This window comes from Babylonia areolata, chromosome 10, assembly GCF_041734735.1.
Source record: "Babylonia areolata isolate BAREFJ2019XMU chromosome 10, ASM4173473v1, whole genome shotgun sequence".
Taxonomy (NCBI): Eukaryota; Metazoa; Mollusca; class Gastropoda; order Neogastropoda; family Buccinidae; genus Babylonia; species Babylonia areolata.
This window is the reverse complement of record NC_134885.1, coordinates 1,120,493-1,140,492: the sequence shown is the minus strand read 5'-3', so window position 1 is coordinate 1,140,492 and position 20,000 is coordinate 1,120,493. Positions and strand designations below refer to the sequence as shown.

At 47.6% G+C, this 20,000-nt stretch overlaps 2 protein-coding genes across 2 annotated transcripts in view; both read right to left on the bottom strand.

Moving 5' to 3' along the window:
* Nucleotides 1–3,633: 3,633 nt before the first annotated feature.
* LOC143286634 (uncharacterized) lies at nucleotides 3,634–6,971 on the bottom strand. Its single transcript, XM_076594271.1, has 2 exons — nucleotides 6,462–6,971; nucleotides 3,634–3,684 (listed from the first exon to the last, which is right to left on the bottom strand). The coding sequence occupies exons 1-2, from the start codon at nucleotides 6,969–6,971 to the stop codon at nucleotides 3,634–3,636; spliced, it is 561 nt and encodes a 186-aa protein (XP_076450386.1).
* A 2,617-nt stretch (nucleotides 6,972–9,588) lies between these two features.
* LOC143286633 (uncharacterized) overlaps nucleotides 9,589–20,000 on the bottom strand; it is a 198,665-nt gene continuing 188,253 nt past the window's right edge. Inside the window, exons 8-9 of the mRNA XM_076594270.1 lie at nucleotides 14,152–14,373; nucleotides 9,589–11,674 (exon numbers count right to left, since the gene is read on the bottom strand). Of these exons, the coding sequence (XP_076450385.1) occupies nucleotides 10,983–11,674; nucleotides 14,152–14,373 (914 nt within the window). The 3' untranslated portion in view covers nucleotides 9,589–10,982. The remainder of the gene's footprint in view (nucleotides 11,675–14,151; nucleotides 14,374–20,000) is intronic.

The window sequence follows — 20,000 nt, the reverse complement described above, 5'->3', positions numbered from 1 at the left end:
GGACACAGGGTTCTTTCTATTCCTGCAGTCCTGTGTGTCTGAGGGAGGCGGTGTGTGTGACAACAGTGATGGCTGTTCTGCAGGACACAGGGTTCTTTCTATTCCTGCAGTCCTGTGTGTCTGAAGGAGGCGGTGTGTGTGACAAGTGATGGCTGCCCTGCAGGACACAGGGTTCTTTCTATTCCTGCAGTCCTGTGTGTCTGAGGGAGGCGGTGTGTGTGACAACAGTGATGTCTGTTCTGCAGGACACAAGGTTCTTTCTATTCCTGTAGTCATGTGTGTCTGTGGGAGGCGGTGTGTGTGACAACAGTGATGGCTGCTCTGCAGGACACAGGGTTCTTTCTATTCCTGCAGTCCTGTGTGTCTGAGGGAGGCGGTGTGTGTGACAACAGTGATGTCTGTTCTGCAGGACACAGGGTTCTTTCTATTCCTGCAGTCCTGTGTGTCTGAGGGAGGCGGTGTGTGTGACAACAGTGATGGCTGCCCTGCAGGACACAGGGTTCTTTCTATTCCTGCAGTCCTGTGTGTCTGAGGGAGGCGGTGTGTGTGACAACAGTGATGGCTGCCCTGCAGGACACAGGGTTCTTTCTATTCCTGTAGTCATGTGTGTCTGTGGGAGGCGGTGTGTGTGACAACAGTGATGGCTGTTCTGCAGGACACAGGGTTCTTTCTATTCCTGTAGTCATGTGTGTCTGTGGGAGGCGGTGTGTGTGACAACAGTGATGTCTGTTCTGCAGGACACAAGGTTCTTTCTATTCCTGCAGTCCTGTGTGTCTGAGGGAGGCGGTGTGTGTGACAACAGTGATGGCTGCCCTGCAGGACACAGGGTTCTTTCACAGTCTGCTTTTCGTGCTGTCATCGATGGCCACTTGCGCCAGGGAAAATCGTTCGCTGACAGATTTTTTTTTAAGTTTAGCAAGCCCCGTACAGAACAACAACTTTAAACTTGATTGAAATAAGCGTGGGAGATCAACTCTCGAAGATGATGACCATTGTGGTCAGCCAGTGTCACAACTTGTGACGACAGTTGGGGCGTGTGGCCCGTCTTCGTTTTTTCTCCACCCTCTCCTTTCACTTTCCCTCCTTCTCCCATCCTTCAGTTCGGGTAGAAATCTTGAATTGCACACGAACCACGTGCATGCATATTACTCAGCTCACCTGAGCGAATATGAAATATTGTTGGGCAGCAACGTTATTCGAGGCTTTTGCAGCCCGACTGCCGTAGTGTACGGGTCGTTCCTGTTGTTGGTGGGGTAGCTACCCCGACGTCTTGGCACCAGTTGAAGTGAGGGCCGCCTGTCCTCCATTGGAGCCACTTCGGTGTTTCTTCGTCGTCGTCGTGTCTTTGTGGTGGTCGTTGGTGTACGCCACCTGTGGCAGGTAAGAAGCCACTTGTCTACTTAGCTTGGTTGTATTTCTATCAGGGATGTAGGTATGTAAAGAGGTAGAGGTTCGACAAGAAAGAAAGGTGTACGTTAGGTTTTGACACAATGATCTTATTTCGTTAATTACTTGTGCTACCACTGCGTGAATCTGTACTTTTTCTTGTGTCGGTTAATATTTTTGCTAATTTTATTAATGAGTTTTAAAATAATGATACATTTTTACCTTAGTTCACTGTTGTGTAAAACTGAGCGTTGGCTCTGTATGCTAGGTGTAGAGGGTGTGAGTGCCGTATATTACTCCTATAATTCGTCTTGTCAATGGAATTATATTTCAGTTTTTGATTTTGAATGTGCTGTACATTTGGGGTTTTTTTGTTGTTTTTTTTAAATTTTTTTTTGTTAATTATCGTTAGAATTAGTACTGCTCAGTACGGGGGGAACATTCCGTAATGTTCCAGCTCTCGCTGTGTCCTGGGTCCCGGGCCTTTCGTCTGGTGACCCAGATCTTCGTCCCGCCCAGCCTGTGTCCTGGGCCTTCGCCCCTTCCTGCCCTGTGACTACTGTCCTGTGTTCCGGGCCTTTTGATTGCAGCCTGGTCCTTTGCTTGGCACTGTATGCTGAGTCCTGGCACCTAGGTCTTTTGACTTGGGGCTTGTGCCTTTGGTCCGACCCGCCAAAGTTCGCCTGGTGCCGTGTGTCAGTTTTTTATTTTTTTTTTTCCTTTAAAGAGGAAAACTTCCTGAAGCCGCCAAAGGCTAAAGCGTGAACATGTGTACCTGTCCTGGTTTTGGGGTGCTTTGTCTTCTCCTTGTGTGTGTGTGTGTGTGTGTGTGTGTGTGTGTGTGTGTGTGTGTGAGAAATCGCTTTTGAGAACATTTGGGAGGATCGGTAGTTTTGTATGCAACTTCTGGTGTGTTTTTTGTAGTTATGGTATACGGTTGTTTTTGTTTTGGCAAGTATAGGCTGTGTGTGTAAGGTTGCATGAGTGGGATAGAGCGGAAGAGAATAAATTTTGCGTGGAAGAGAAATATCTGTATTCTGTGTTTGTGTTGTCGGGTGAACTGGGTTGGGTGTTAGGTTTTAAAACAGTTCTCGACCTCTTCCCTAGGGGGGTTGTGACAGCCAGTAATCGTCGTTATTCCAGAGAAGGTTGCCCAGTTAAGGGAAGTAATTGAGGAGAATCCAGTAATTACCTGTAATGAAACAGAAAACCCGACGAACTTTCCATGGGGAAGTATCAATGTCATTTTCCATGATCACCTTGGCGTTGGGAATCCGTGTGCCCGAAAAGTCCCTCATGACTTAAATGATGAACAAAAGGCGAGAGTTTAGTGGAGCAGACATGCTCTAAAACCTTGACGCAGGAATATCAAATATGTTTGGAACACGAGGCGTACGTATTTCAGTCTGATCCCGAAACAAAGCTGGTCAACAGTCTGGGTCTTCCCAGGTGAGAATCCATGTAGAACTGAAACGATCCGTCAGATGACGTGGACACGTGGTCCAAAAGACTGGAACATGTATGAAAGCTGAGAGAGGAGAGATCAATAAGCTGGAGTAGTCCTTCCATGTGAAGGTATGTCCATATGGCAGCATCCGGATACTCACTGAGCTGGAGTAGTCCTTCCATGTGAAGGTATGTCCATATGGCAGCATCCGGATACTCACTGAGCTGGAGTAGTCCTTCCATGTGAAGGTATGTCCATATGGCAGCATTCGGATACTCACTGAGCTGGAGTAGTCCTTCCATGTGAAGGTATGTCCATATGGCAGCATCCGGATACTCACTGAGCTGGAGTAGTCCTTCCATGTGAAGGTATGTCCATATGGCAGCATCTGGATACTCACAGAGCTGGAGTAGTCCTTCCATGTGAAGGTATGTCCATATGGCAGCATCCGGATACTCACTGAGCTCGAGCGTCCCTCGTCGCTGTGGTCATGACCATCCTCAGCATCACCCTCACCATCGGCACAAACACCAGTCTGCCGAATACAGTAGTGGGTGAGGGGTGGGGTGGGGGGTGGGGGGAGGGGGGTGCAGGAAGGAGAGGGGTGGCCAAATGACCAGACCTGAGGAGGAAAAAAAAAAGACTGTCGATGAAGGCTGCTCTTTGACCTTTACAAGGCAGTTCTTGTTTGTGCCTGTGGTGCTATCCTTTCAGGCTGTCGGAAAAGCCAGAGCCGTTTTGTCAAGAGGAATGTCCTCCTCACTTCCTCACTTCCTCACTTATTGCCCTCACTTACTTCCTCACTTAATGCCCACGCCACGTGGGATCGGGCTGCCTTCGTCAGAGGGACCCTGGAAATAACACGCGGTTTTAAAAAACGGGGAATTCCCAAGACGGAAAAACCCAGACACGACAGCAACAAAATACCGTGACAGCAAAAAGCAAGAGATGATTGGTAAGTGCGTGGCAGGGATGTGTATATTGTCTTCCTGTACTGGTCTTCTTGTTGAGTTTAGTGATGTAGTCAGCTGGTTGGGATGTAATTTGTGTTGTATAAGTAAAGGTAACTTACTTACTGTAACCAACACTTTGCATTGCACAGTGCTGTACTGCACGGCACTGTACTTTACTGAAATTTATTGTATCGTGTTTTGCATTAGATTATATTATATTATATTATATTATATTATATTATTATTATTATTATATTATATTATTATTATTATATTATAATATATATTATAGTCGCGGACAAGGAGGGTTGTGTGTGCGTGTGTGTGAACGCTGCCACTTATGGTAGACCCCTCTCCTTGTAGCTCTCCCGTGTGCTCCATGTAGCTAAGGAAGTCTATGGAATGCACGTGTTGCACTGGAAAGCATGACGTGCAGATTTCTGATTTGTGAGTTATGGAAAGTTTTCTTCGTTTGGAAAACCAGCACGATTAGTCAGTGGAGCAAGACACTCGGCCAGGTCTACAAGTGTAGGGTCCTATGGAGAGGGACGCTCAGCCGGTATTTTGGCCGGAGCTCAGAAACCGTTGAGGTATTTATTCATTGATCTTAGAGTCTTGCATTGGTAAAATGATCTTATAGTTTGTAGTATTTGTTGTACAGCCGTCCGAAAATATACGTATCTGTATTAGTCGCTTTCGCTCTTCATGTGTTTGTTACCTGAATTTTTACTGCCTGACGTCACATGTGCTTTCTCATTTTCGTCGTAGACAGTTATTTCCTAGTCTGGAACGTTACCACTTTGCTTGAAACTGACACGTGGTTTTTTGCTTGAGTGTTTGATTCTTCTCTAATTCGGTATTACTTTCACTCTAAATTTAGTTTCAAATGACCTCACGTATTCCGTTTGATGTGCTAGAATTACGCAGTCTATTTCTCCCAGTTCTGAATGCGGAAACAGTGAAGTACAGGTCCAGCCTACAGTTGTTTGTGAGATTATTTTCAGTGGATTTGTAAACTACTTCGGGAATTAATATTTCGTAGAAAGACAGGAAAACCGTTCAATTTGTTCAGACTGCTTTGCCAGTAAACCATGATGGGATTTATGGGGAGTGAATGAGTCACTGTCCATGATAATGTCACTCACTCACTCACTCACTCATTCCCTGGACCGCTGGGGTCGTTGGGGGGACATGAGGAAGATGTCATAGCTCGCCACGCCGTTCTGTTGGCAGCTGTCGTGAGATCTGGCGTCGTCATTTTGGTCCATTCCTTGACGTTGTCAGACCAGCTTTTTTTCTGCCGCCCCCGTCTGCGCCCTCCTTCTACAGTCCCTTGCAGGATGGTTTTGGAGAGGGTGTTATGTCGTATGACGTGACCAAACCATGCCATCTTCCGTTGTTTGACAGTCGCCAGCAGTGGTTCTTGGGGCCCAACAAGGTTGTTGACCAGGTTCCGCACATAGTCATTGGTCTTGTGCTCCTTGTAGGAGATGTGTAGTAGTCTCCTCAAGCACTTGGTTTCGAATGCTTGGATTCTTCTTTCTGTTTCTGCCAACAGTGTCCATGTCTCGCATCCATATAAGAGGATGGAGACCACCAGTGACTTGTAGAGCAGGAATTTTGTGTGGAATCTGATGTCACTCTTCCATACCCTGTTCAGTCTGGCCATCGCTGCCGTTGCAGAATTAAACCTATTTCGGATTTCTGCTGTGCAGGTGCCGTCTTTGGACAGGGTTGCTCCCAGGTACTTGAAGCTGGTCACTTCTTCCAAGGGCTCACCATTCATGGTTATGTTGGCACTGATGTTTGTTGTGCTGTTGACCATGACCTTTGACTTCTCTGTGCTGACCTCCATGCCGTAAGCACTTGCTCTTGTAGTGTCTGTCTGTTAGATCCTGGAGCTCGGTGTTAGTGCCCCCCATGAGGTCGATGTCGTCTGCGAATCGCAGATTGCAGACTGGCCTGCCGCCAATGGTGATGGAGGTGTGGTGGTCTTCAAGGGCCTCCTGCATGATTCTCTCCAGAAAGATGTTGAAAAGTACTGGGGATAATAGGCATCCTTGCCTGACTCCGACTGTGGTCCGAAAGAACTGTCCTTGTTGATTGTTGAGGAGTACTGCGCTGCTGGAATGTTCGTAGAGGGCCTGGATGACTTGAATGAGCCCTTCATCAATGTTGAAGCTTCTCAGTACTTGCCAGAGGCCGCTGTGCCACACCCGATCGAATGCCTTCTTGAAGTCGATGAAGTTGTGAAAGATGTCCTTTTGGTGTTGTAGATGTTTTTCAATGAGGACTCGACAGTTGAATATTTGTTCGACAGTGCTCCGTCCTTTTCTAAAGCCTGCTTGTTCTTCTGATAGCAGCTCCTCAGCCTTGGATTTCAATCGGTTGAGGATGATGCGGAGCATGACTTTGCTTGGGTGGCTAATTAGACTTATAGTCCTGTAATTTTGACACTGCTTGAGGTTGCCCTTCTTGGGTAGGGGAATCACCAGCGATTGGGTCCATTCTGCTGGCCACTTCTTTTCTGTCCAGACCTTCTGACATAGCATTGTTAGTGCTTCTGTGGTCTCCTATCCTCCGTACTTCAAAAGCTCAGATGGGACGTTGTCCACTCCTGGGGATTTCTCTGGCTTCAGACTCTGTATTGCAGCCTCAACCTCCTCCTTCAATACTTGGAGATTTTCCTCACAGTCTGTGGATCGTGGGTTGTCCTGCAGTATAGATGAGTCTGGATTGAGCTGGTAGTTGTAGAGGCCGTCACAGTATTCTGTCCACCTCTTCAGGACTTCTTCGCTATCTGTCAGTAGCTTGCCATCCTTATCTTCGATGACAGCTGATCTTGGCTGGCTAGTCTTGGTGAGGGTCTTGAGGGTGCTATAGGCCCTTTCGCTGTTCCCTGTTTCCATGCCTTTCTCAACTTCTTCGCACTGCTCCTCTATCCAGTTTTCTTTGGCTGCCTTCATCTTCGTCCTGACTTCTCTGTTCACCTGTTGGTGCTTCGTCCTGGCTTCATTACCAGAGTGTTTCTTTTTCCTCAGTTCTCGCCGCTTGTCGCACAGATCTAGGACCTCATTTGTCACCCATGGTTGGATCCTTTTTCGCTTTTTCCCCACAACTTGTTCAGCTGTTGTAGTTAGCACCTCTTTGATGTTGTTAGCAAGGGTGTGTACGTCGATGTCCATTAAGTTGAGGGCTGCGAACTTCCCGCCTACTTGAGCCTGGAACACATCCGATGATAATGTAACGTAGTGCTATTGTGATTCTCCTTCCGCCCCGAGATGGTGGGCGGCGGCGGAATCCTACCAAAATCGTGGATAGTTCACTAGAACTTAGCCGCGAATTCTAGGTTTTTGTCTAGGGAACTCCATTCTCCCTGTGTGGAGACCCGACTTCATCCCCGCTGGTTGAGTGGCCGTCTTCCACCTGGGGAGCTCGAGCGTCGCTGGTGGACGTGTTTCCCCAAGCGCAACACCAGAGTCCACCTTCCAGGACCACGAACTGCAAACTGTGTGGTGCCAGTTTCTATCCCCCCCCCCCCCCCCCCCCCCCAGACACACACACACACACACTCCTAAGTTGAGTATTACTGGAAAAAAGACAAACTGTCACAGAATAGGGTGACGAAGGGAAATTGTTTTTGGTGTTTCTGAAGAGGAAAGCGAACAGACTTCTTCTTTGTGGTGTCCGTTAAGTATCAGTGGCCTATTGTATCATGTCTGTGATTTGTGTTAAAAGTATTTGGAGTAAATGTTTTGTATCTGTTTATTCCAAGCTTTTGTTTGGATAAAGGTGAGAGCGTGAGAGAGTCGGCCATAACTTTTGTTTGGAAAGTTGCACGCGACAATTATGTTATATTTATGTTGAATCAGTTCACCGCCAAAGTATCATTTCAGCACAAGCCAGACAGAGCACTGATGCAGGTGATATGCGACCAACATCATGGATCGTTATTCACAAACCTGCTGTTGCTAATTGTCTGTGGTAGGACAGGCCAGGGGAATCCCCACCTTTGTTAGAAGCAACCCTGTTTGTACTTCTGGTGCCAGGGAGTGTTGCACTCTGAACTGACTGGAGGTCAAAGGGAGGTGGTGGTGGTTGGTAAGCCGGAAACACTTTGACAAGAATGCCATCAGTAACATCCCTGCCTTCTGGGAAAGAGGCACTTGTGGTATCCTGTTTGTCTGTAGTCGCTGTCTGTTCTCTACAGATGTCTGTGTCATAACCTGTTCTGTCTGTTCTCTACAGATGTCTGTGTCATAACCTGATGTTCTGTCTGTTCTCTACAGATGTCTGTGTCATAACCTGATGTTCTCACTGTCTGTTCTCTACAGATGTCTGTGTCATAACCTGATGTTCTCACTGTCTGTTCTCTACAGATGTCTGTGTCATAACCTGATGTTCTCACTGTCTGTTCTCTACAGATGTCTGTGTCATAACCTGATGTTCTCACTGTCTGTTCTCTACAGATGTCTGTGTCATAACCTGATGTTCTGTTTGTTCTCTACAGATGTCTGTGTCATAACCTGATGTTCTGTCTCTCTACAGATGTCTGTGTCATAACCTGATGTTCTGTCTGTTCTCTACAGATGTCTGTGTCATAACCTGTTCTCTACAGATGTCTGTGTCATAACCTGATGTTCTGTCTGTTCTCTACAGATGTCTGTGTCATAACCTGATGTTCTGTCTGTTCTCTACAGATGTCTGTGTCATAACCTGATGTTCTCACTGTCTGTTCTCTACAGATGTCTGTGTCATAACCTGATGTTCTCACTGTCTGTTCTCTACAGATGTCTGTGTCATAACCTGATGTTCTCACTGTCTGTTCTCTACAGATGGGGGGGAGGGGGGGAGAGGGAGAGGGGGGGAGAGGGAGAGGGGGGGAGAGGGAGAGGGGGGGGGGAGAGGGGGGGAGGGAGGGGGAGAGGGGGAGGGAGGGGGAGAGGGGGAGAGGAGGGGGAGGGGGAGGGAGAGGGGGAGAGGGGGAGAGGGGGAGGAAGGAAAGACACGCACAGAACCCAACAGATAATATTGTCAGTGTTCTTATTTATTTATTAAATATTTTCTTGCATACGCTCTATATTCACCGAAGAAGATTCTCTCAATCCAAAGGAAGGGTGAAAACAGCAGATTGTATGCGTACTCTTTCTCTCCCCCCCCCCACACACACAAAGACGCACACACGCACGCACTAACACATATGTACAGATTCCAAACTCAATTAGGTAACAACCATTTCAAACTGAATTTCGCACACTGAGTAAGTTATGCATATCGTCTGGCTGAATGCATTCGTTCATAGCGCTATATCTACAGAGTGAGAATAAAACTGAAGATAAGTAATCTTGCACATAATACAAATGTCCACCATTCTTCAAAATAAAGTAGTCTTTCTACTCCTGGAGTTATCAGACGATCTTGAAAATAAACAAAACGGCGAAATAATGTGGTCAAGTAACGAAATCACATTTCTTTGGAAAACAGTACAGAGTAAACACTAACACTGTATGAAAACGAAACGCATTACAAACACAAAAATCACTCGCTAGGCAGAAATGAAAATGCTCTCTATAAATACTTATCAGGTTCATAGATATACAAAGAACTGCAAACAATCGATAGAAATGAAATCAACCAGACACTCCTTTAGGGGAAGAAGGAAGGAGAAGGGAGAAGAAGAAAGAAAGAAGAAACACAGCTCTCCTCCATTTTCACACTACATTTTGACACACAGCACTCCTATAACATTTTGACACAGACACAGCACTCCTCCAACATTTTGACACAGACACAGCCCTCCTCCTACATTTTCACACAGCTCTCCTCCTCCAACATTTTGACACAGCACTCCTACACAGCTCTTGCAACATTTCACTGCCGGGCAGTTACTCCGTTGTATGCATAAGGCTGTGGACAGACAGACCCATCTCAATCGCAGGATTGCATAACTTGGTTCTAACGATCACAGCTAGTGGACTAACACAGAGGGAACTGGATCAGTGCCTGGGGAAGCTGACACAACACTTTGGATCAAAAATAACATCGACAGCGTCACAGGACAGCAGCCAACAGTAACGGAAAGACAAACTCACTGTCGGATTTATGCCCACACTGAACCAAGGTCAACAGTTCGTACATTGTTCTTGATAACACGCATCTGACAGCATGAAAGACGCGACAACACAGGAAAAACAGTATAACAAATGATGAATACGAACCAACAATTATACAGCATGGGAATTTCAGGTCAAGTGTGAAACATATGATAACATAAGAGAAAAACGACTATAACAACTGATAATGTTTTCCAATCTCTTGCAGGAATCCACGATCGTCGATGATGGGAAGTTGACATCACGTCTTCCCTGAGGTCCCTGAACTGAACACCAACCACGACGTGCTGGCTGCAGCAGTTTGTCCGTCAACGTTTCTCTCACAGGCATTTCCAGCCATTGCCTTTGGACATACTTGCACTCAAACCAGAAATTGAACGTCAGTGCATTTCTTTCTAGTGGAAAGGAACATGACCATGTACATTGTCTTAAATTTAAAAAGTTATCTGGGCATTTCATGACCATGCACATAGTCTGATAAAAAGTTATCTGGGCATTTTGTGGACGTTGCCAATATCTTGACTTTGTGGATATACGGTGCACACAGTCCTCTAATGGTGAATTCTGAGAGCACCAGAAGAACCGCTGTCGATGAAATTGGATTCTTTGCAAAGTCAGTATTCTGCATTCGATGTGAAGTTAGAGCAGTGGCATAGAAACAAGTCTTTTGGTTTTGTTTATCTTCACTTATGAATAACATTATCTTCGTGAAGGAATCTGCTCTTCAGATTTCATGAAAGGATGAAACTATCTATGCAGTGTCAGGAACTGAAAAGAGATTCTGAGGTCGTTCACGTGGAAGAATGTCTGCACACCAGAGACCAGACTTCCGATTTCAGTCACTGGATTGTGTTATCTTCCTTGGTTTGTCGATGGTACTGTCATCATTTCCCCGACTTCACACTACATGGAAACTCTGTTGTGATTCTTCCTTTTCTTTCATTGTGCAACTCTGTCACAGTTTGATATATCGTTCTAAAACATTCTGGTGACTTATTCCTTGCGGAGAAGAACCTCCTCCTGGAACAGACACGATCTCCCCTTTGCGTTCCCTCACGACACCGGAAGTCAGGCCCGCTGTCCTCAGGAAAGATCGAAGTTGACTCTCCGTGGGCATTTCCGACGGCGTCCTTTAGCGTCGGCGTTGAGGCTGAGGCAGGACGGCCTCCTGGAGCTGTCGTCGGGCACCTCCTGCAGGTCCGTCAGAGAGTGAGAGTCCGAGATCCTGGTCCGGCCGCCCTGACTTCCGGGCACGGACAGGTGCAGGCTGGACGGCGAGGCGTGGAACTCGGCTGTGTTGTGGGCACTGGGAGCTCCGCTGTCCACGTGGTTCACCGCTAAACCTCCCCCTCCTCCCCCCACACTTCCTCCTCCTCCCTCTCCCCCTCCTCCTCCCCCTCCTCCTCCCTCTCCTCCTCCTCCTCCTCCCCCTCCTCTTGCCTGACCGTCCACGAGCACTCCCCCGAAGTTGGTCTCCGCGGTGAGGTTTCTGAGGTTGACCTGCAAGGTGTCAGCGGTGATGTTGTTCAGGTTGACCTCCATGCTGGGCGCCGTCAGTAGGATGTTGGGGGTGCAGGGTCGGGACGTGACGTCATCGGACCTCAGCGAGTGAGCGTCGTCAACCCTGAAGGCCGGGGACGGAGCGCTGACGTCACGCTGGAAGGACCCGGATGGGGAGTGGGATGGAGAGCGGTCGGGGGAGGGGGAGGGGGAGTGTGAGGAGAAGCCACCTTTGTAGCTGTCCACGTCGGACCCTGACCTGGAGTCGAAGCTTCCTGCGGACAGAGAGGGGCAAAGGAAGGGTCAGTGAAGGTGGTGTGCAGTGGCTGGGCTTTGTCAACATGATGGTTCAAACACTGGGGCCTGATTTACACACATCTCCACAACGTGATGGTTCAAACACTGGGGCCTGATTTACACACATCTCCACAACGTGATGGTTCAAACATTGGGGCCTGATTTACACACATCTCCACAACGTGATGGTTCAAACATGATTGGGGACTGATTTACACACATCTCCACAACGTGATGCTTCAAACATTGGGGCCTCATTTACACACATCTCCACAACGTGATGCTTCAAACATTGGGGCCTCATTTACACACATCTCCACAACGTGATGGTTCAAACATTGGGGCCTGATTTATACACATCTCCACAACGTGATGGTTCAAACATTGGGGCCTCATTTACACACATCTCCACAACGTGATGGTTCAAACATTGGGGCCTCATTTACACACATCTCCACAACGTGATGCTTCAAACATGATTGGGACCCGATTCACACACATCTCCACAACGTCATGGTTCAAACATTGGGGCCTGATTTACACACATCTCCACAACGTGATGCTTCAAACATTGGGGCCTGATTTACACACATCTCCACAACGTGGTGGTTCAAACACTGGGGCCTCATTTACACACATCTCCACAACGTGATGCTTCAAACATTGGGGCCTGATTTACACACATCTCCACAACGTGATGCTTCACACATTGTGGCCTCATTTACACACATCTCCACAACGTCATGGTTCAAACATTGGGGCCTCATTTGCACACATCTCCACAACGTGATGGTTCAAACATTGGGGCCTGATTTACACACATCTCCACAACGTCATGGTTCAAACATTGGGGCCTGATTTACACACATCTCCACAACGTGATGGTTCAAACATCGGGGCCTGATTTACACACATCTCCACAACGTGATGGTTCAAACATCGGGGCATGATTTACACACATCTCCACAACGTGATGGTTCAAACATCGGGGCCTGATTTACACACATCTCCACGTGATGGTTCAAACATCGGGGCCTGATTTACACACATCTCCACAACGTGATGGTTCAAACATCGGGGCCTGATTTACACACATCTCCACAACGTGATGGTTCAAACATTAGGGCATGATTTACACACATCTCCACGTGATGGTTCAAACATCGGGGCATGATTTACACACATCTCCACGACGTGATGGTTCAAACATCGGGGCATGATTTACACACATCTCCACAACGTGATGGTTCAAACATTGGGGCACGATTTACACACATTTCCACGTGATGGTTCAAACATCGGGGCCTGATTTACACACATTTCCACAACGTGATGTTCAAACATTAGGGCATGATTAACACACATCTCCACAACGTGATGGTTCAAACATCGGGGCCTGATTTACACACATCTCCACAACGTGATGGTTCAAACATTGGGGCCTGATTTACACACATCTCCACAACGTGATGGTTCAAACATTGGGGCCTGATTTACACACGTCTCCACAACGTGATGGTTCAAACATCGGGGCATGATTTACACACATCTCTACAACGTGATGGTTCAAACATTGGGGCCTCATTTACACACATCTCCACAACGTGATGGTTCAAACATTAGGGCATGATTTACACACATCTCCACGTGATGGTTCAAACATCGGGGCATGATTTACACACATCTCCACAACGTGATGGTTCAAACATTGGGGCATGATTTACACACATCTCCACAACGTGATGGTTCAAACATCGGGGCATGATTTACACACATCTCCACAACGTGATGGTTCAAACATTGGGGCATGATTTACACACATCTCCACAACGTGATGGTCCAAACATTGGAACATGATTTACACACATTTCCACAACGTGATGGTTCAAACATCGGGGCATGATTTACACACATCCACGTGATGGTTCAAACATCGGGGCATGATTTACACACATCACAACGTGATGGTTCAAACATCGGGGCATGATTTACACACATCTCCACAACGTGATGGTTCAAACATTGGGGCATGATTTACACACATCTCCACAACGTGATGGTCCAAACATTGGAACATGATTTACACACATTTCCACAACGTGATGGTTCAAACATCGGGGCATGATTTACACACATCTCCACCACAGCTGTCAGCTCTACCACCACCACGATCTCCATCCACCACCACCACCACCACCACAATGACCAGTTATTGCTTCTGAGAACTATCAGTCAATACCACCACCACAATCACTACCATCACTACCACCACTACCACCACCATCACCATCATCATCACCACCAACATCCCCACAATTCTCCCATCATCACCACCAACATCACCACCCCCCCCACCCTCCCCCCACCACCTTTATGACCACCACCTCCCACACCACCTAATGATCCTCTCTCCCCCCCGCCCCCCAACCCCCACACCCTCCCCCGCATGTCTCACCGGGGACACTGAGGAAGTTGAGGGAGTTGAGAGTGTTGTCGTTGCTGTTGGAGCAGTCGTTGATGTTGAGGACGCTGTCTCTGTTGGCGATGGCTCTGATGTCGTTCTCAATGGAGGATGAGGACACGCTGTCCTTGTCGTCAGCCACACTGGCTGTGGACATCACCAGCTTCACCAACGTGTAGAACTTGGAGTCCTTCCTCCGGCGTGGGGCGAACTTGCCTGGAGGGACAAAGAGACGGAGAAAAAGCATGTTTCTGTTTGAAGGGGTGTCAGCACGTGCACACTGCTCGGTTAACACTAGTTCTGATTGAAGGGGTGTCAACACGTGCACACTGCTCAGATAACACTAGGACACTGCTCAGTTAACACTAGTTCTGATTGAAGGGGTGTCAGCACGTGCACACTGCTCGGTTAACACTAGTTCTGATTGAAGGGGTGTCAGCACGTGCACACTGCTCGGTTAACACTAGTTCTGATTGAAGGGGTGTCAACACGTGCACACTGCTCAGATAACACTAGGACACTGCTCAGTTAACACTAGTTCTAATTGAAGGGGTGTCAAACCGTGCACACTGCTCAGTTAACACTAGGACACTGCTCAGTTAACACTAGTTCTAATTGAAGGGGTGTCAAACCGTGCACACTGCTCAGTTAACACTAGTTCTGATTGAAGGGGTGTCAACACGTGCACACTGCCCAGTTAACACTAGTTCTGATTGAAGGGGTGTCAACACGTGCACACTGCTCAGATAACACTAGTTCTGATTGAAGGGGTGTCAGCACGTGCACACTGCTCAGTTAACACTAGGACACTGCTCAGTTAACACTAGTTCTGATTGAAGGGGTGTCAGCACGTGCACACTGCTCAGTTAACACTAGGACACTGCTCGGTTAACACTAGTTCTAATTGAAGGGGTGTCAGCACGTGCACACTGCTCAGTTAACACTAGGACACTGCTCAGTTAACACTAGTTCTGATTGAAGGGGTGTCAGCACGTGCACACTGCTCAGTTAACACTAGTTCTGATGTAAGGGGTGTCAGCACATGCACACTGCTCAGTTAACACTAGGACAGTGCTCAGTTAACACTAGTTCTGATTGAAGGGGTGACAGCACGTGCACACTGCTCAGTTAACACTAGTTCTGATTGAAGGGGTGTCAGCACGTGCACACTGCTCAGTTAACACTAGGACACTGCTCAGTTAACACTAGTTCTGATTGAAGGGGTGTCCACACGTGCAAACTGCTCAGTTAACACTAGGACACTGCTCAGTTAACACTAGGACACAGCTCAGTTAACACTAGGGCCGGGTTGCACGAGGCGATTTGTGGAACGCCAAGTTTGCTTAGAGTTAAGAATGTTCCTATGTATATGGACTTTTCCGTGGAGTTGGGAACTTTCTTAACGATAAGAAGACTTAGCGCTGCTAAGCTGTTCAGAAAAAAAGAGGGGAAAAAAGCATGTGTCTGACCTGTGCATACATGGTTTCCATTCGGATTGTAACATATGTTGTATTATATTGTATGACCCAACGGCCTGGCCAGGGCTTGGAGAAAAAAAAAAGATATTGATATTAATTTTGTCTGGAAAAAAATGAAGTGTTCGTCAGTTACGAGAATCATGAGACCTCGTGTCACAACCCGTAAGGGGTTGCCCATGAACCCCCACCCCTTCCCAGACTAGCTAACGTCCCGACAACACAAACACGGAGACACAGAAGAGTTCAGCTCGTTGCTTTACTGTGGTGATGCAAAACTACATAAATAAATACACGCCACAAAACAAGGCATTACAAACCAAAAAATAACCTCTGTCTAACCACAGCGCAATTCTGCCATTTACAGTCAACTGCAGCGCCAGTGCTGCTCAACCCCGCTGCCAGAGTTCAAACTCGTGCTGACAGCCGAAAACGGACAACACTTGTAGCTTGATGGCTGAAGCTGGTTGGCAAGAGGGACAGTGGGAAGGTGGGAAAGGATACGATGGACGTGTGGAGTGGGAGTGGGAACGGGAGTCAGGAAGTTTCCAGACTTTTCTGGGGACCCGTCAAAGGCAGCGGCACGGAAGGGAAGTTAACACCGGAAAACCTGTAACACCCCACTGGCTCTGTAGACTTGTTTGGTTGGTGTTTTTTTTTAACCAGTTGTAAAAGAGTACCCCCCCCCCCCCCCCCTTATCTTCCTTAAGCAATATACACTGCGCTAAACAAGGCAATAATATTCCAGTTTCAATCATGCTAGTTCTGAATAATTGAAACAGCACCAGTCAGGCTGTATCATTTCCATCCCTACAACAATGTTTGGGAAAATCGACAGACTGTAATTAGACAATCCCCATTATAAAGAAAACAAATTTGAAACAATCCGAGCGGAATATTATTATGGCAAAAATTTTACACCTAAACAACAAATTTACTAATTCCACCCAAATATCTGGAAGTAAAAGAATACTGGATTTAAAAGATATCCACTAAAAAAACATCACCCCAACCTTACAAGCAACCTAAACCTCACTCTGACGTCAACAATATCACAAGTCACATCACTAAATTAATGTTACGAAGACAAACACAGACTCCCTCACCTGTCACCAGGTAAACAGGCACGTCACTGGCCCAGAGTGAAACACAGACTAATACAGAAGAAGGGGGTGACAAAGGGAAACGCCCCCACTACTTCACCGACGGCGCCCTACAGCACGCACGCTGGAACGGCGACCCGTCTCTCTGCAAAGCTTGGCCTCAACAGCCCAGAGAAATCTTTCTTTCCAAACCAGATAGATTCATGAACTCGCTCCGAGTTCAAAAAACGTTCAGAAGAAGGGACATGCCGCACGTGCAAAAGCATGAAGGAGAGAGGGAGATGAAGGAGAGGGATGGAAAGAGGGGGAGAAGGGAGAGAGAGGAGAAGAAGGGAGAGAGAAAGGGGGGAAAGAATGTAGCGAGGGGGGGGCTGGGGGGGGGGGAGGGAGAGAGAGGAGGAGGAGGGACAGAGAAAGGGGGAAAGAATGGAGAGAGGGGGGGCTGGGGGGGAGGGAGAGAGAGGAGGAGGGAGAGAGAAAGGGGGAAAGAATGGAGAGAGGGGGGCTGGGGGGGGGAGGGAGAGAGAGGAGAAGAAGGGAGAGAGAAAGGGGGAAAGAATGGAGAGAGGGGGGGCTGGGGGGGGGGAGAGAGAGGAGAAGAAGGGAGAGAGAAAGGGGGAAAGAATGGAGAGAGGGGGGCTGGGGGGGGGAGTGAGAGAGAGGAGAAGAAGGGAGAGAGAAAGGGGGAAAGAATGGAGAGAGGGGGGGCTGGGGGGGGAGGGAGAGAGAGGAGGAGGAGGGACAGAGAAAGGGGGAAAGAATGGAGAGAGGGGGGGCTGGGGGGGAGGGAGAGAGAGGAGGAGGGAGAGAGAAAGGGGGAAAGAATGGAGACAGAGGGGGGAGAGAGAGGGGGGGAAGGAAGGGGAAAAAAAAGGTGCAGACAGGCATGCACACAAATCGCCAACGAGCCGTGACACCTCGGCTTATGTAATCACTGATGACTGCCAGCAACTCTCAGCCCTCTGCACCGGCATGAACCTCCCCCCCCCCCCCCCCACACACACACCATCTTTTTTCTTTTCTTCTCCGTCATTAATTCTGGATATCCATCAAGCCCTCCCTCCACACAAATGACTCTTATTATCCCTCCACTGTCAGCACCCAAACTGCGTCTCTCCCATTACCATGTCTTGGTTTAAAGGAAAAAAAGGAGAAACAATTAATCCAAAACAAACACCAAATACGAAAAACAATGAAAACGAAAAGCAAACCCACACAGAAACAACAAAGATAGACCACAAAGACAAATCGAAAAAAAAAAACACAAAAAAATACAGCTTGCACTCTCCATTTCTTGAACACAACTTGCACTGTCCATTTCTTGCCGAAACGTGCAGTATGATATATTGAAGGAATGAGAACATTAGACAATAGCAACAACGACAATAACAACATCAACAACTACATAATAAACAACAACAACACGTACGTATGAAGAATATCAACAGCAGTAAGCGTATCATAAACAACAGAAAGTACCATTGGACGACTGTTCATCACAAAAAACAACGACAAAATAGGGACATCAATGTCTAAAACCCTTACGACAATAATTTAGTACAACAACGGCAAAAAAAGAAAAAGAAAAGGACACCGGTGTCACTGTGTCGCTGGCTTGTCAGTATGGGGGACCCGAGACCTGGCTTGTGCAACCATCAACCACTGTACCCAACTCCCTACCCGTACCTGACGATGGGCCTTTCCTGGTTTTGGTATGGGTTTTAAGAAGCTGTGTCCAGTCATCCGGCATATGTCCAGTGTTGAAGCTGTTTTGATACAGATTGAAAAGTTTGCTTCTGTCTTCTTCCGATAGCTCCTTGATGTCCGAGTAGCGAACTTTGCCTGGGCCAGGAACTGATTCTTTTTTGCATTTAGCTATTGCTTCGTTTAGATCATCTATTGTCAAGTCATCATCAGGTCCAGTCTGCATAAGGTTTCGGTTTAACTCCTCACATTTTTTTTTTAACCTAGTTTCTTTGCTCACTCTGTTGTATGAACCGTCTGAGCAGGGCGGATCCTTTTTCTTCATTTGTCTTAATGTTGGTTCCATCAGTATCTAACATGTCTGGGGTTGTTGTTGTGCACGTTTTCCCTTCCATGCGACGATAAAATTGCCAGAACTCTGTCAATGTTGAGTCATAACTGAGTGCCTCGCAAAACTGTTTCCACTTATCATTTTTGGCCTCTTGAGCAATGGTTTCAAACTGTTTTCTTTTTTCTGTCATTTTTGTTTCAATTTCTTTGTCCGGAGAAGGCTTTGTTCTTTGTTTTAGCCAAAGTTTGACAGCAACAACAACAAGAAACAAGGAAGAAAGATGCCGAACATACCCAGACCCCAGCAGATGATTGGTGTGTGACGGGCGCAATAGCCGAGTGGTTAAAGCGTTGGACTGTCAATTTGAGGGTCCCGGGATCGAATCACGGTGACGGCGCCTGGTGGGTGAAGGGTGGAGATTTTTACGATCTCCCAGGTCAATATATGTGCACACCTGCTAGTGCCTGAACCCCCTTCGTGGGTATATGCAAGCAGAAGATCAAATACGCACGTTAAAGATCCTGTAATCCATGTCAGCGTTCGGTGGGTTATGGAAACAAGAACATACCCAGCATGCACACCCCCGAAAACGGAGTATGGCTGCCTACATGGCGGGGTAAAAACGGTCATACACGTAAAAGCCCACTCGTGTGCATACGAGTGAACGCAGAAGAAGAAGAAGATTGGTGTGTGTCCCACACTTCTGACTTTCCCCAACACCCGAAACCTGGACCTGAACAGTCTTCCATGACGGAAGCCCAGCGCCTACCACCCCCTCCCACCATTGGCCATCCCCTCCTTCTCTCCCCTCCCTCCTTCATCACTCTCCACCCGTCTCCCGCCTCCTTCCATTGTGTGTCCAAGGTTCAAACCTCTCTGCTCAGTCTTCCATCCATCCACACCTGTAGTACAATTATCAAGTATTCCACCACTGGCAAAAAAACACTTCTTGTCTCCGGTTATCGAGTTGTATTCTTCATGCTGCCTTTACCCGAGGAATGGGCGAGAGAACAAGGGCAGTTGCTGCCATCCGCACCACTAAACACCGGCCCACACCTACCCCCACCACTAAACACCGGCCCACACCTACCCCCACCACTAAACACCGGCCCACACCTACCCACACCACTAAACACCGGCCCACACCTACCCACACCACTAAACACCTACCCCCACCACTAAACACCGGCCCACACCTACCCACACCACTAAACACCGGCCCACACCTAC